Source organism: Macadamia integrifolia, chromosome 12 (assembly GCF_013358625.1).
Source record: "Macadamia integrifolia cultivar HAES 741 chromosome 12, SCU_Mint_v3, whole genome shotgun sequence".
Taxonomy (NCBI): Eukaryota; Viridiplantae; Streptophyta; class Magnoliopsida; order Proteales; family Proteaceae; genus Macadamia; species Macadamia integrifolia.
In genome coordinates, this window is record NC_056568.1 from 22513188 (window position 1) to 22527550 (window position 14363).

Consider the following 14363-nt stretch of genomic DNA (forward strand, 5'->3'; position numbering starts at 1 on the left):
ACCCATGAAACCCATTATTGCAACTCCCCTTCATGTTAGTGCATAGATATCACATATGCCCAACTTGTAGATAATCGGATGAAACATCTTACTACTAAGACCTTTAGTAAATACATCAGCCAGTTGTTCATTATTGGAAACAAGAGGCACAATAATAAGACCCATATCTAGCTTCTCTTTGATGAAGTGTTGATCGATCTCCACATGCTTGGTTCGATCATGCTGGACAGGGTTATGAGGAATGCTAATGGCAGATTTGCTGTCACATTCATAGGAAGAGTAGCAGGAGCAGCCAAATCAGTGAGAAGACCATGAAGCCATAGGAGCTCACAAATGCCATGTGCCATCACGGAACTCTGCTTCAGCATTTGAACGGGCAACCACAACTTGCTTCTTGCTACGCCATGTAATAAGGTTACCACCAACAAAGGTGCAATAACCAGTAGTAGACCTGATGTCATCAGGGGAACCTGCCTAATCCGCATCTGTGAAGGCCTCCACCCTAAGGTGATCATGAGGAGAAAAAAGGATGCTATGTCCTGGGGCAGATTTTAAGTACCGGAGAATACGCAACACAACTTCCATCTAAGTCGAGTAGGGATCATGAATGTACTGACTAACTAGGCTGACAGCAAATGCTATGTCAGGGTGTGTATGAGAGAGATTGATTAACCGCCCCGCTAATTTCTGATATCTCCCCTTATAGATTGATTAACCGCCCCGCTAATTTCTGATATCTCCCCTTATCTACTAGATCACCTTCCTTACTACTTAGGTGACCATTAGCTTCAGTAGGAGTGTCTACCGGCTTACACCCCAACATGCCTATCTCAGAGAGAAGATCAAGCACATACTTCCGCTGAGACAAGTAGATCCCACGAGAAGACCTGGTAACTTCAATGCCGAGGAAGTATTGAAGTTGTCCTAGGTCTTTGATCTCGAATTCCTCACCCAAGTATCTCTTGAGGCAAGAGATTGTTGCTAGATCATTACCAGTAACAACAATATCATCTACATAGACTATTAGGATAGTAATCTTTCCACCAGACTCTTGATGAATAGAGTGTGGTCACGTTGCTTTGAGAGTAACCTGTAGCAAGTGTAGCCTTATGGAAACGTCCGAACCAAACACGAGGGGATTGTTTCAGCCCATACAGAGCATGCTTCAGCTTGCATACCTTCCCTTGGGTTTTGGAACAAGTGAACCTAGGAGGAATGTCCATATACACTTCCTCCTCAAGTTCCCCATGAAGGAAGGCATTCCTCACATATAACTGTTGGAGATCCCAATTTAAGTTGGCGGCACAAGCCAAAATAACACGAATTGTGTTCATCTTAGCAATTGGAGCAAAAGTCTCCTAGTAGTCAATCCCATAAGTCTGTGTGAAGCCTTTTGGCAACAAGTATAGCTTTGTATCGATCCACTGTACCATCAGCCTTCTGTTTTATTGCGAAGACTCATTTGCACCCAACTGTCTACTTTTGTGAGACAATACAGACCAAATCCCACGTGTCATTCTTCTTCAAAGCCTGCATCTCTTCAACCATATCTTCCTGCCATTGTGAGTTTGCACTCGCTTCCTGCCAAGTATGAGGAATGGACACAGAGGAAAGAGAAGACACAAAACTATAGCAGGAAGGAGAGAGTGAGTCATAAGAAACAGTTTTAGCAATAGGATGTACAGTACAAGACCTAATGCCTTTACGAACAACAATAGGCAACTCAAGAGACTGATCAACAGAAGGAGAAGGAGAATTACCAAGGTCCAAGGGGACAAGATCTGGCTCGAGAGGAGATGACTGGCATGGTAGGGTAGGGTAGATGCTGGATGTCTAGTGGTCTAAGTCTGCTCTCTGCGACTATACTAGAAGGAATAGCAATTTCAAGAGACGGTGGCACATCTTCCACAATGGAAGGAGACTCCCCTGAAGAGGTGTCGCAATGTAGTATGACGCAGATTCGTGAGAGACAACATCAATACTCACAAACCAACACTGAGTAGGAGGATGAAAACACTGATAGCCTTTCTGAGTAAATAGGAGTATACCACAGAAAAATGCATCGAAGACCACGAGGATCAAACTTTCCATTAGGATGATGATCGCGAGCATAGAAAACACTACCGAATACATTAGGAGGAATAAGAAGAGGAGCGGAACCTTGGAGAAAATCCATAGGAGGGCAGAAGGCATGGACCCAAGAAGGCATTCGGTTGATAAGAAAGGCAACAGTGCGAATTGCGTCGCTCCAGTATTGGGGAGGAACATGCATCTCAAACATAAGAGAGCGTGCTACCTTACAAAGGTGGTGATTCTTTCGCTCAGCAACCCCATTCTTAGCCGGAGTATCCACACTAGTTTGATGAATCATGCCATGATCGAAAAGAAAAGGTAAGTTTGAAAGGACCCTTTAAAGTATTCCCAGCCATTGTCGCTTCGAAGGATCTTAATGGTAGCACCGAACGAAGTCTGAACCATGCGGTGAAACTGTTGAAAGCAATAGAAGGTCTCACCCTTGGTTCGCATCATATAAACCCAAGTAGTCCGAGAATGACACTCAATAAAAGAGAAACCACCGATAACCATTGACAGACAGCGGGATGGACCCCAAATATCAGAATGTATCAATGAAATAGGAGTGACACTTTTATTTCTAGAAACAGAATAACTGATTCGAGTTTGTTAGGCCAAAACACATGTCTCACAAAAAAACTAACTGGAATTACAATTTTTAAAGGAAGGAAAAACTTTAGCTAAAGTTCCCAAAGGGGGATGTCCCAACTGACGATGCCATTGCAGTAACTCAGAAATGGGAGGTGACGTAGAAGATGTCTGAAGAGCCTGACCAGAGACCTACGCCAAGTCATCATCAAGCAGATACAGACCGCTACGTACCTTTCCAGAGCCCGTTGTTGCCCCTGTTACCAGATCCTGAAAAACTCAATGAGACGGGAAAAAGGTGACTTTGCAATTAAGAGTGGAAGTAAAACTACTAATGAACTAAAGGTTTGTGGGAAAAGAAGGAACATACAATACAGTAGAAAGGGATAAAGATGGGGTATAGCCAACGGAGCCCTTTCATAGAATAGTGGAATAAGTCCCATTAGCCAATTTGACCTTACCATTACAAGGACAAGTAGTGTACTATGAAAAAAGAGACAAGTGGCCTGTCATATGATCAGAAGCCCCAGAGTCTATATCCGAGGGGTAAAAGGGACAGACATAGTATGGCCACAAAAGGAAATACCTAACCCAGAAGGGTGGAATGAGCAAAGCTCGTAGTGGCAGGTGCAGGAGAGTCTGGACGTGTTAAGAGGCGTCGGAGGGCTGTAAGCTCGTCAAATGATAGCAAGGCTACTGAGGAGCTCAGAGCAGAGTCAGAGTTAGGGCTCTCAGTATGGTTGGCCTGCCCAGAAGTACCGGCACGACCCTTCCCTCGCCCTTTTCCAGATGTATCAGTAGGACGACCATAAAGCTTCCAGTAGTGCTTCTTGGTGTGACGCTCCTTCCCACAATAATCACATTTCACTGGAGTCCTAGTAGAGGAGCCACCAGACTGTGGGGCTGCACTAAGGGACTGAGTGCCAGAAACGAGTGCAGATCCCTCAATAGGAGTGGCAACTTGCTGTGGAAGCATAGTGGTGCGTCGACTATCCTCAAGTTAGATCACAACATAGGCTTGATCCAAGGTAGGAAAGGGGTCACGACTCAAAACCTGAGACCGCAACTGATCAAACTCCACATTCAGACCTGTCAGAAAGTCATAGACCCTGATTTTGTCCTCTCTTCTGAAACTTGGTAGCATCTTCAGCGATGGAAGGAGTATACTCATAGAAATCCAACTCAGTCCATAGTGACCACAACTCATAGTAGTATTGTGACAGAGTGAGCCCTCTCTACCTCAAATCACGAACCTTCTGAAGAAGCTCAAGACCTGAGCATCATTCCCTGCCTGAGAATAGATATCCTGGACAGACTTCCAGATCTTCGCAGGGGAGTCAGGGAGGAGATAACCACACGAAAGATGTGGCAACATGGAGTTGACAAGGCAGGTCATAATTAGAGAGTTGGCACACCCATTTTTCAATCTCAGTACCGGTGGTCAGACGCTTCGTGGTTTCAGTGAGGTACCCTTAATAGCCACGGGACTTGATGGAGATGCAAACCGAGCGTGATCACATAAGGTAGTTTGTGCCATCAAGCTTGATAGCACAAAGAGGAAAGGTAGGAAGAGCCGTGGTGTCTCCGCCAGTAGATGTAGATGAGATGGTAGACATAGTTGCTACTTAAAGGGGCTGTGCAAATAGAAGAGACACTAGCCGGAGATAGAAAATACCAAAAAAAGCTAGAAAACCCAAAAATCGATAAAGGGTAAAACCCTGAGAAAACGATTTTGGGGATAGCTCTAGAACAGAGACCTCAAACGAAAAAGTGGTTGGTACATACCATCACAATGATAAGAAGCACCAATCGCAACAAACATCAAGACGATCGGAGCATCCAGCGGGGAAAAAGCATCCTGGCAATGAAAAAACGTTCTCAGGGAGAAATCCCTGAAAAAATGATGAAAAAAAGGTTCTGGGTGGAGACTAAAAACCCTCTTGGTGGTTTAAGAAGTTCCCACCACGAGAGAGAAACAGATGAAGAGAGATGGAGGGAGGCGCAGATGAAGGAGACGCTGGGAGAGAGAGAAATGAGAAAGAGGCAAAGAGATGGAGAAGAAGGCCCGTAGGGTTTCGGATCCTAAGGCTTTGATACCATATTGAATGGGGTAATGACCTGTCTAATATGACACCAACCCTCTTTATTTGTAACAATGGAAGAAGGTTCTAGAGAATTACAAAGACCATTAAATCCCTTAGGGTCCGTTTGGTAATTGAAACTTTCTATAAAACCCATATAACCCATTATTACAACACATAACAGATCGAGGATATACTTCATCTGAGAAAGATGCCTTTAGAAGACCAAGCAACTTTAAGTCCAAGAAAGTACCTTAGTTTTTCAAGATCTTTTATCTCAAACTCTCGACTAATAGAGCTCTTGCGACGACCAATCTCAACACTGTCATTTCCTGTTACCACAATGTCATCCACGTGGATAATGAGGATCGTAACTCTATCACCAGACCTCTTAATGAACAATGTGTGGTCAACATTGCTTAGCCTATAACCCACAGAAACCATTGCCTTGTGAAACCTTCCAAACCATACCCAAGGTGACCAAGGATTAAAGTATCGGTATCGGTCGGCTAAATTTAAGATATGCATCGGATCTCTTTCATTTTCTTCTTTAAAGTTTGAAACCCCCAACAAGAATGGAAAGTGTGAAGTTCCAGCATGTTTAGCCCTCATTCTTCCTTGGTCTTTCCCTCCTTCTAGATCAAGAGTAAGCTATGATTTCTTAATTTCTCAGGTCACTAGAAGCACCAACTCCTTCCTCCCTTTTTTAGATATTCATTAAACAGTAGCAACACAAATAAAGGCTTGTGTATAGTAGCAGCACCAACAGAAAAATGGATCAGCAGTAGCATTCATAACATAATTCTTCACGTTAAACCACCATTGAACCAGTAAAAAGAAACACAACAGATAATCTCTCTTCTTTCCAAAATTTTCTGTATTTGGTAGGTCTTCTCTATTCCTTCTTCCCTCTCCAGATTATGGAACAGTCCTCTTCTCCTTTGTCCAATAACCTCATTAATTTACAATTAAGCTAATTACCTTGGTATGGAGACCGCATACATAATTGACAACTCATCCATAGGTCCAATCACCATCTAGCACAGATTAGGATTTTGACACCTCAAATCCATTTGCACTAATTGGTGTTTTATTAATCTTATTATTTTACTACCAACTCCACTAACAAATAATATTTGACCCGGTTAGTTATTTACAAGAAAACCCAAGGCAACAATCATATCTTTCCCTTAGTGGCCACCTCATCAATTCCACTAGATATCATTGTAATCTTTTTCTGATTCTTGATACCCTTCAATAGTGAAACCAAATCCAATGAAATTCCAATTTTACCCCTACTTTGTGAAATGTCGATTTTTCCCTTAACCCATCTAAATATTTACCTGTGAGAACCATTCATACCTTGTAAACTAAAATCAAGGGAAACTCTCCATAAGAAGACTTGAACCCATGACCATTACATAAACAATCAACAATCTAACCACCAAGCTATCATTTCACATGTGAATTGAATGCGCAATTTCTAATACATATACACTATCCCTTGATACCAGAATTACATATCAACATCTGATATATCATTCACACACACATAAGAACAGATATGGTAAATAGGCCTCAAGCACAATACCTCACATCTTCACTCCACGAACTCCTCGAATCGCGAGGCGGATCTCCACAAATATTCTGGTACTGCGGAAAAATCTAAAATAATAAAATCGGTACCAAAAAAGAAAAATGACAGGATATTACAATAAAGATCTTCATATTTTTTCGCCCTTGTTTTTTCACACAATCTTCTTAGATTTATTTCTAAAAATTTATACCTTTGTAGATCCTCTACATCCTTAGTCCTTTGGCATGTCTTAAAACTTTCATAGACTTAATGGCTTCTTGAATCTTGACATCCCACCAAGTCTCCCTAGAGGAATGACATGTTCCTTTCAATTTGCCTAGGACATCATTAGCAACATATTTAATACAAGTAGTCATATTGTTCATCGTATTAGCGTCTCCCTTAAAGTACCATTTTCCTGCAAATAATCTCACCTTTCTTACAATTCTGCATATTGAGGCACATATCCATGACTACTAATCTAGTTGTGTGGTTCAGCTCTTCCCTGGTATCACCTTACGGTCCTTATATGACGATCTATTAGATCTTGCTAGGAAGAAATCTATTTGGCTACTATGATGCCCACTTTTGAAGGTAACTAAATGTTCCTCTCTTTTCAAAGTAAGTATTAAAAATAGATAGATTATAAGCCACAGAAAAATCTAAAACTAATATCCCCTCCGCATTCCTTTGTCCAGAACCATATCATCTATGTACACTTTTATAGCCTATATGATCTTTCCCAACATGTCCATTTAGGACACCCCCTAGTATAATCTTTTCTCCCCGACTAAAACCCTGAACTAATCCATCCATGTGTTCCCAAAATTTTTAACTTACTACTTTCATCCAATCCTACTTGAGGTGCGTAAGCGCTAATTATATTGACAACCTCCTTCAACACAAGTTTGATGGATATTGTCCTATCTCCAAATCTTTAATCATCACCACATCATTCTTTATATCCTTATCAACTATTATGCCTGCTCCATTTCTATTACGTTTATCCCCAGTATACCAAAGTTTAAAGTTGTCCAACTCCTTAGCTTTTTTACCCTCTCTTGAAAACAGGTTATGGTAATCCTTTTTTTCCTCGTAACATCTATCAATTCTAGATGCTTACCCGTTAAAGATCCAATGATCCAAGATGTTACTCTAAGCCTACGCTTTTGGACTAGCTTCTTTATCCACACTTTTCCACAGGGCGAGAACCCTTGCTTACTTGTCACTACATCTGGGTGCGGAAATGGTGCGTTGCTTACAGGGCAATGCCCTAGCTAACCCTTACTTTTCACTACATCAGGATCATAGTGCGACGCTTCGCTTACTTTGGTGGGGAAGGCCTTAGCCTTATGTTTATAATATGAGGTTGTAGAATCCATGTAAAAGGGTATAGTTAGGGTTTTTTCTGGTGCCGGTTGCCAACCTGACGCACCAACTCTTCCTCTATCTGGGCTTGGAACCAGCACCAAACACTGGCAGAGTTACCCTTGTGAAATTAATATTTCCCCTATTACTATTTTATAGACACTCTACTTCAATTGATTATGCACCTCATTTTGCACCTTTGTTTGAGGTGAGAGGATTACCTAGTGCCTCAGTTTCACCTGTTGCATTAGCTATAGTCTTGTCTGATCAGATAGTTATTTTTCCCCTGTCAAGTACCCCCAACTCTACTCAACTCAACTCAACTATACTGTCTTATCCCATCTAAATCGGGTAGGCTACATTGATCATCTTTCACCAATGAGCTTCATATCCTTTAGCAAGAAAAAGAAAAAACTAAAGGGGAAAATTCCTTGTGTGAGGAAGCAAGTACCTTAGTAGAATATACTTTCCCTAACCATTACTAGTTTGTATGATACTGACTACTGTACTTTGGTTCAGTTATCCTAGTACTCTGATGAAACTTTGAGAAATTACAATATTTTGTGATGTTGCTTCAACTTTGAATAAGATTATAATTGATCTTTAAATTGTATTAGGACATATCTATAGATGCATCCAATTCTAAAACTATTATTAATATGTGAGAGACCTGCACTATTTACATTTTTTGCTTTCTGTAACTAATTAAGTTATTTATTTCTGGAATCCAAAAAAAAAAGTTGGGTGTGGGGTTGGGGATGGGTTGTGTGGTTGTGATGATTCATTCTATGTGAATTTCTGACCGAAGTTATTTCACTACAGCTCCCTCTGCCCTATCTTAAGGTGGGTTACTTGATCGCACCACCAGCAGGAAACCCAGTTGCACCACATAGTGATTGGAAAAGATCAATGTTTGTTTTAAATCATGAAGGACTCCAACAGGTAAGCCTTTGCTTATTCTTCAGTTTCAACTGTTGATGTCAATCTGGTTTTTACTGTTTATGGAAGATTTTCATATATTAAAAGAAATTTTTGTTATTTCCTTGATATATGTATTTTCTCTTTATAACTGAGTATATGTCCCAAAATTATTTTATTAAGTTTTGGAAACCTTGATCCATCAGGATAAACCTCGAAAGGTTACCCTCCATATATTTTCCCCCATCGATTTATGCATCCATTCTTATCAATTTTTTCAATCTTTGTTCATATGATCTTTACTCATTTAGGAACTTTTATGTGGCTTTATAACTTTTTATCATCTGTGCATGTTTATCTTATCAGAAACCATTTTGGCCCCATTTGCTTTGTATGGAAAATTTTATAGTAATGGTCTTAAAAGTAATGTAAGGTTTCTCCATTGCAACCTAGTGGTTGCAGGTTCGAGTCGGGAAAAAGCCTCTCCACAAAGCCGGGGGGTGGGGCGAGTAAGTCAACATACATTATGATTCTCCCCAGATGCCGTAGTGGCAGGAGCCTCATCTGTATCCTTTTTTTATTTTTTCTTGTGTTGTAGATATAGGTATATGGGTAAATCCGTCCTTTGAGGGCATTCTTGTACTTGTACCTTATTTCACTTGTTATTAATAAAGTTGGGCTGTTAGTCTAGACAATCAATTATTCCTCTCAATCGAGCATGGTATCTAAGTTGGGATTTGACTGCGGTCCCAACCCTAATCTCTCTCTCTCGGTTCTCGGTTCTCGTGCCTCTACAGCTACTTCTTGCCTCTCGATGATAATCTCTTAAACCACTGAGAGCCTTCTCCCTAGTTCTCCCTCTTCTTTTTGGTCTTTTAGATCCTTCCACATGATCTTGAGGGACCCCTTTTTCTTGGCAAAATCCTTTTTTTTTTTTTTCCCTCTTTTAGGGTTTTTTTACTTGAAATTAATTCTTGTAGGGATTGTTTTTTCCCTGCTTTGGTATGTGATGTTGATCGTGGTTGGTGCCTTCTTTGCTTGCGACATGTTTTAGCCTCCTTTCGTCATCCTCCATGCAACTATTGATTGGTAACTAAGTCTGACCTTTTTTTTTATGAATAAAATATCATTAACAAAAGGAAAAAAGAGAATATACAGCCCCAAGGGGAAAAGAAAAGAAAACAAGCTAAAGAAGCAAAACACAAGGCAACCTAGGGGAGGGGTGTGCAAGATGGAGATGGGGAAACCCCATGCAATAGCAGTGAGCTTGTTCCTTGGGAGTCCCTGATATAGTGATTGGGAATTAACGCAAGCTTGGAGCTAACATTGAAGAAGACGACTTTCCAAATCACGTCAAAGGATCTGAAATTGGAAGTCCACCTACATAGATTACGCTCCATCCAAATGTGGCTAATCGTAGCATAGAAGGCAAGCTTCTTAGCAATGTTGTAAATAAAGCTACAGGCAAGGTTATGTCAACCCAAATTCATTCTTTTATAAGGGGGAGAAAGGGGTGAGAGCGATGCCAGCAAGTGGAGAGGACTCTTTTCCAAATGGAAGAGGAGAAGGGGCAACTGAAGAAGAGGTGGTTAGAAATCTTCGATCTCAAACAGAAGCAACAAGTTGATAAGAGAGGGATGTGCCTATGAATGAGGAAGGATTGAATAAGGAGGCAATTGGAAAGGGCTCTCCAAGTAGTAAAGCTATGACCGGGGGGATGGCCTTTGAACCAGACAATATTGTACCAAGGAGCAAAGGGATTGTGGGACCTGGTCAGAACCAGGTGAAGGAGGAAGAGAAGGAACCGGAAGGGTCAAGAGACTAGATGAGCCTATCTCCTCTTCCTGATGCCCAAGAGGAATGGGGGGGAAGGGAAGACCAATTGTTAGAGAGGGGGAAGGGTAGGAAAATTTGGGGGGGGGGCAAGAACCACTGGAGATGATGGACGCAATAAAGGCATCCTTAGAGAAACCGGAAGAAAATACGACTCTAATGCAGAAGTAGGTTACAAGTAAACTATCCTAGTAGTGTATTACAACTCCAAACAAGACAAATAAGACTCACCTAATTAGCTTGACAATAATCAGAAGTAAACCCAGGAGAACAAGGGAATAAGACCAGCAAATAAGCCCCCAAGGATACAATAGCCATGCAGCAGCAAAACCAGCCCAAAAACCAACCCGATAGGAGAGAAAATGACCTGCGATAGGACTGGAGAGAGAGAGAGAGAGGTGCGGCTGGGTCTGTGGGGCTCCAATTGTGCTGCAAACTTGGCTGATTGCAGGGCCCAGGGAAGGTACGAAAACCCCTAAATATGAAGAGCTTCTAATGGCTGGTTTGAGAGTTATGTGCTTTCTTGATTTTCAGACCTAGGAGAGAGAATCTGAGAGAATTCTTCAAGAACTATAGTAGGGCTGCTTGGGCAGCAACAATAAGAGGATTGAGTGATCCTTGGGTGGTTGAACACCCCCTGAAAAGGCTAGACAGATCAGAGATCAATTGGGGAAGGGAGAGGAGATCGATCTCTCTCCTAATTCCTCCATGGGTGCTGGTTGGTTTTAGCTTTTGAAGTTCTGAACAGATCTGATTTTCTTAGGATTCTTCATGTTAGTAAGCAGTAATAGCAAGCACTAATAGTAGCAGTAAATAAAGAATAGGAGAAAAAAGAAACAAGACATGTGTGGGTGGAATTGGCTATCTCGGCCTAGGCATCTCACCCACAGTTATCCCAGCTGTTTAAGCAATTGACTGCAATCATTCATTATTCAAATCTCATAATTGAGAGTACATAGGCTCCTCTATATATAGAGGGCAGATTAGCAGTAATACCATAACTAGGAGTTAGACTCCAAATAGGATTAGACCTTACATAATATGAGTTGGACTACATAACCCAACCCAAGGCTTATTATTTGCAATAAAATAAGCCTAGTGACTTATCTACATTAGACTCTAGCTCCAACCATAGAGAAAAGGCCTCTGGAGGGGTGCCAAAGAGAGGTGGAGAAGATAGCCTTGAGGCCAAGAGGGTCTCAAATTCAGGATTTGGCGCCAAACCTAGAAAGCGTTAGGAGGGAGGGGAACAGTCCACAAAGAATCTTTCTTGAGGAAGAAAGAGTGAACCCAAGAAACCCAAATGTTGTTGTTGGAGGCAATCTTCGAAAGAAGTTTGAGGATACCAATGGAGTTGACGTCCTGGATCCACCTCAAACCACCCTTCCATCTTGCGAAGAGAAACAAAGGCCCAGCTGAGGGGGTGAAGAAATCTGGAGGAATCTCTTCCTTTCCAAAGAAAGGAGCAGAATGGGGATTCAATTTTCTTAATGGCATAGTGGAAGCTCATAGACACCCGACCAATAGATGCACAAGGATTGGAGTACCAATCTGATAAGCTCCAAGAAAAGAAGCTTGCCTTTCCAACGTTGGAGTCTTTTCCTAATGAGGTCTAGTAGAGGGGTGTAGTGATGGGCAGTCAACCTAGCAGAGATGAGGGGAAGGCCAAGGTAATTAACGGGAAGGGATCCCAGGAAGAACCCTGTGAGAGCAAGGAGATGGACCTTTGAGTCGTTAGAGACACCGGAGAGGAAGAGATGGGATTTGAGAAGATTGACATGGAGACCAAACAAATTCTCAAAGAGGTGGCGAGAGGACATAATGAACTCGATGGAAAGAGTATTGGTTGTAGAGAAGATCATCAGCAAAAGCAAGATGGGTGAGGTGGATGGATTTGCACTTAGGTAGGGGGGAGAGATGAGATGGAGGTCCGTAGAAGCATGGATGGATCTGGAGAGGACCTCAAGAGCAAGGGAGAAAAGGAAGGGGGAGAGGGGAAAGCCTTGACGGATACCAACCGAGGAGTGGAAATATCCAGCCAGGCTACCATTGATAAGGATAGAGAAGTTTGGGAGAAGAGATGCAAGAGTAGACCCAGGAATATGTAAATGTGCATCATATGCTTGCAAAATTTCCATCAGATGTTTCACATTGAATTTTTTTCCTCATGATTGCTTATTAATTTCTTCAATTTTAGATGGTACAACTTGTTATATGCCATTGAATTATTAAATTATACCCAAAATGGGGTTGGTTATACAGATCATGTTCATTTATGAACTGTCCAACTTTGTTCATGCAGCTTAACAAAGTTGATCAAAAACAGTCACCGCAAGGTCTTTCTGGAGTGGCAGAAGTTGCTGTGAACACAAATATATCAACTCTAAAGGTTGATGTTGCACATATTGTTTCTGTGTCAGCATGTGCAGACCTTACGTTACCTCCTGGTGCAGGTCTTTGTATTAATACAATTCATGGACCAATTTACTTGGTAAGTGTCTCCGTAATCAATGTGAGACATATTGTATATATGCTTGGGAGATTTGGGATTTTATTTGATAGGTAAATTTTGAATTTATATTAGATCTGCAACATAATTAATTATTATGTACCTACCACTGGGAAGTATCTCATATGATTTGCAAATTGGTTTCTTTTGGCTCTGTAATTTCAAGATTGAATATCTATTGCATATATCAAAGTTGGAAAAGGACAATTCATTACATTCATCCGTCTTGCCACTTTTTCACCTTTTATTTGGTTCATCAATGCCATTCTGTTGGCCAACTTCTTATCCCATCTTACAAAATCCCATTGGTTTTGAGATTTTTTTTTTCTTTTTTTTGGCTCAACATTAGCGAACTCAGGGTGGTTATAATGGATTGTATGATAGCATCTCTTTCTCGTCCCTAATTTATGATCTCTTGTATGTGGTGAGCATGCCTTCAAAATGAATTTAAAATCCAACTAATGGAAAGGATTGTAGTTAATTTCTGTTATGTGATACACAGGTTTCTGACACCTGGGAGTCCTTGGACTGGTGGCTTGATGCAATTCGTCTTGTCTACACAATCTATGCCCGAGGAAAGAGTGATGTACTTGCAGGCATCATAACTGGCTGATTGCATATAATGTGACACAACTGGCTGATTCCATATAATGAAACACTGGTAATCAACCATGTTCTTGGAGATATATGGCTCCTAGGAAAAAAAAAAAGCTTAATGATCTATTTGTTCAAATCAAAGTTACATATATCATTAGATTGTTCTAGCTGTCTTGGGGTTGGTCAGATAACCTTGCCTTATAATTGGTTTTGAGTTACTGAAGCGTTGCTATTTTCTTGGTCCCCATTGTTGAATCTCCCACTTACAAGGCTCTCCACCCCCCCCCCCGGTATTTTCCCCGTTCCCCCAGAAAAGAGTAAATTAGGCTACTGTTTGCAATTTTACGGTGTTCTGGTGAGGAAACTTTGCAGCTATGGAGCAGAAATTCGTAATCATTCATCAGGTTGATAATTATGCTGGTATATTTGAAATGATTGGTTTGCTGATAAAGAATGAAGACGCAAACAATGCTAGGCTATCTTTGTAATCATTTTTTTTTTTTTTTTTTTTTTTTTACCTGTTTATAAAAAATAATGATTAATGAAAATCATTTCCGAAAATATCATTTGGTAAGCATCAAGACAAATAGTATTGTAGAATGAGAAATACATTTGGTATAAGTGTTTTAACTATGTTGAGAATATTTTTTAAAAGAAATGTACCCAAACCAACAAAACTCACAATGGATAGTTTTATCCCCAGTAAGATTGTAGGTCCAGAGCAGCTGCAAGAACAAGGGAGGGGTGCAGGGTTCCCTGTTGAGAAGAAGTTTGATCTTTTAGTTTTATAGAGTGGGATCGTTTCCCCTCCTCATCTGGG

At 41.0% G+C, this 14363-nt stretch overlaps 1 protein-coding gene across 3 annotated transcripts in view; it reads left to right on the forward strand.

Annotated features, from left to right (window-relative positions):
* The window catches only part of LOC122058296 (protein HLB1), a 94807-nt gene extending 81019 nt beyond the window's left edge, over positions 1-13788 (forward strand). For 2 of the 3 annotated variants that reach the window (XM_042620915.1, XM_042620918.1), the window contains 3 exons: positions 8509-8628; positions 12740-12928; positions 13449-13788. In XM_042620915.1, the coding sequence (XP_042476849.1) occupies positions 8509-8628; positions 12740-12928; positions 13449-13559 (420 nt within the window). In that variant the 3' untranslated portion in view covers positions 13560-13788. The remainder of the gene's footprint in view (positions 1-8508; positions 8629-12739; positions 12929-13448) is intronic. The other variant, XM_042620917.1, reaches the window with a different exon arrangement.
* The last annotated feature ends 575 nt before the right edge of the window (positions 13789-14363 follow it).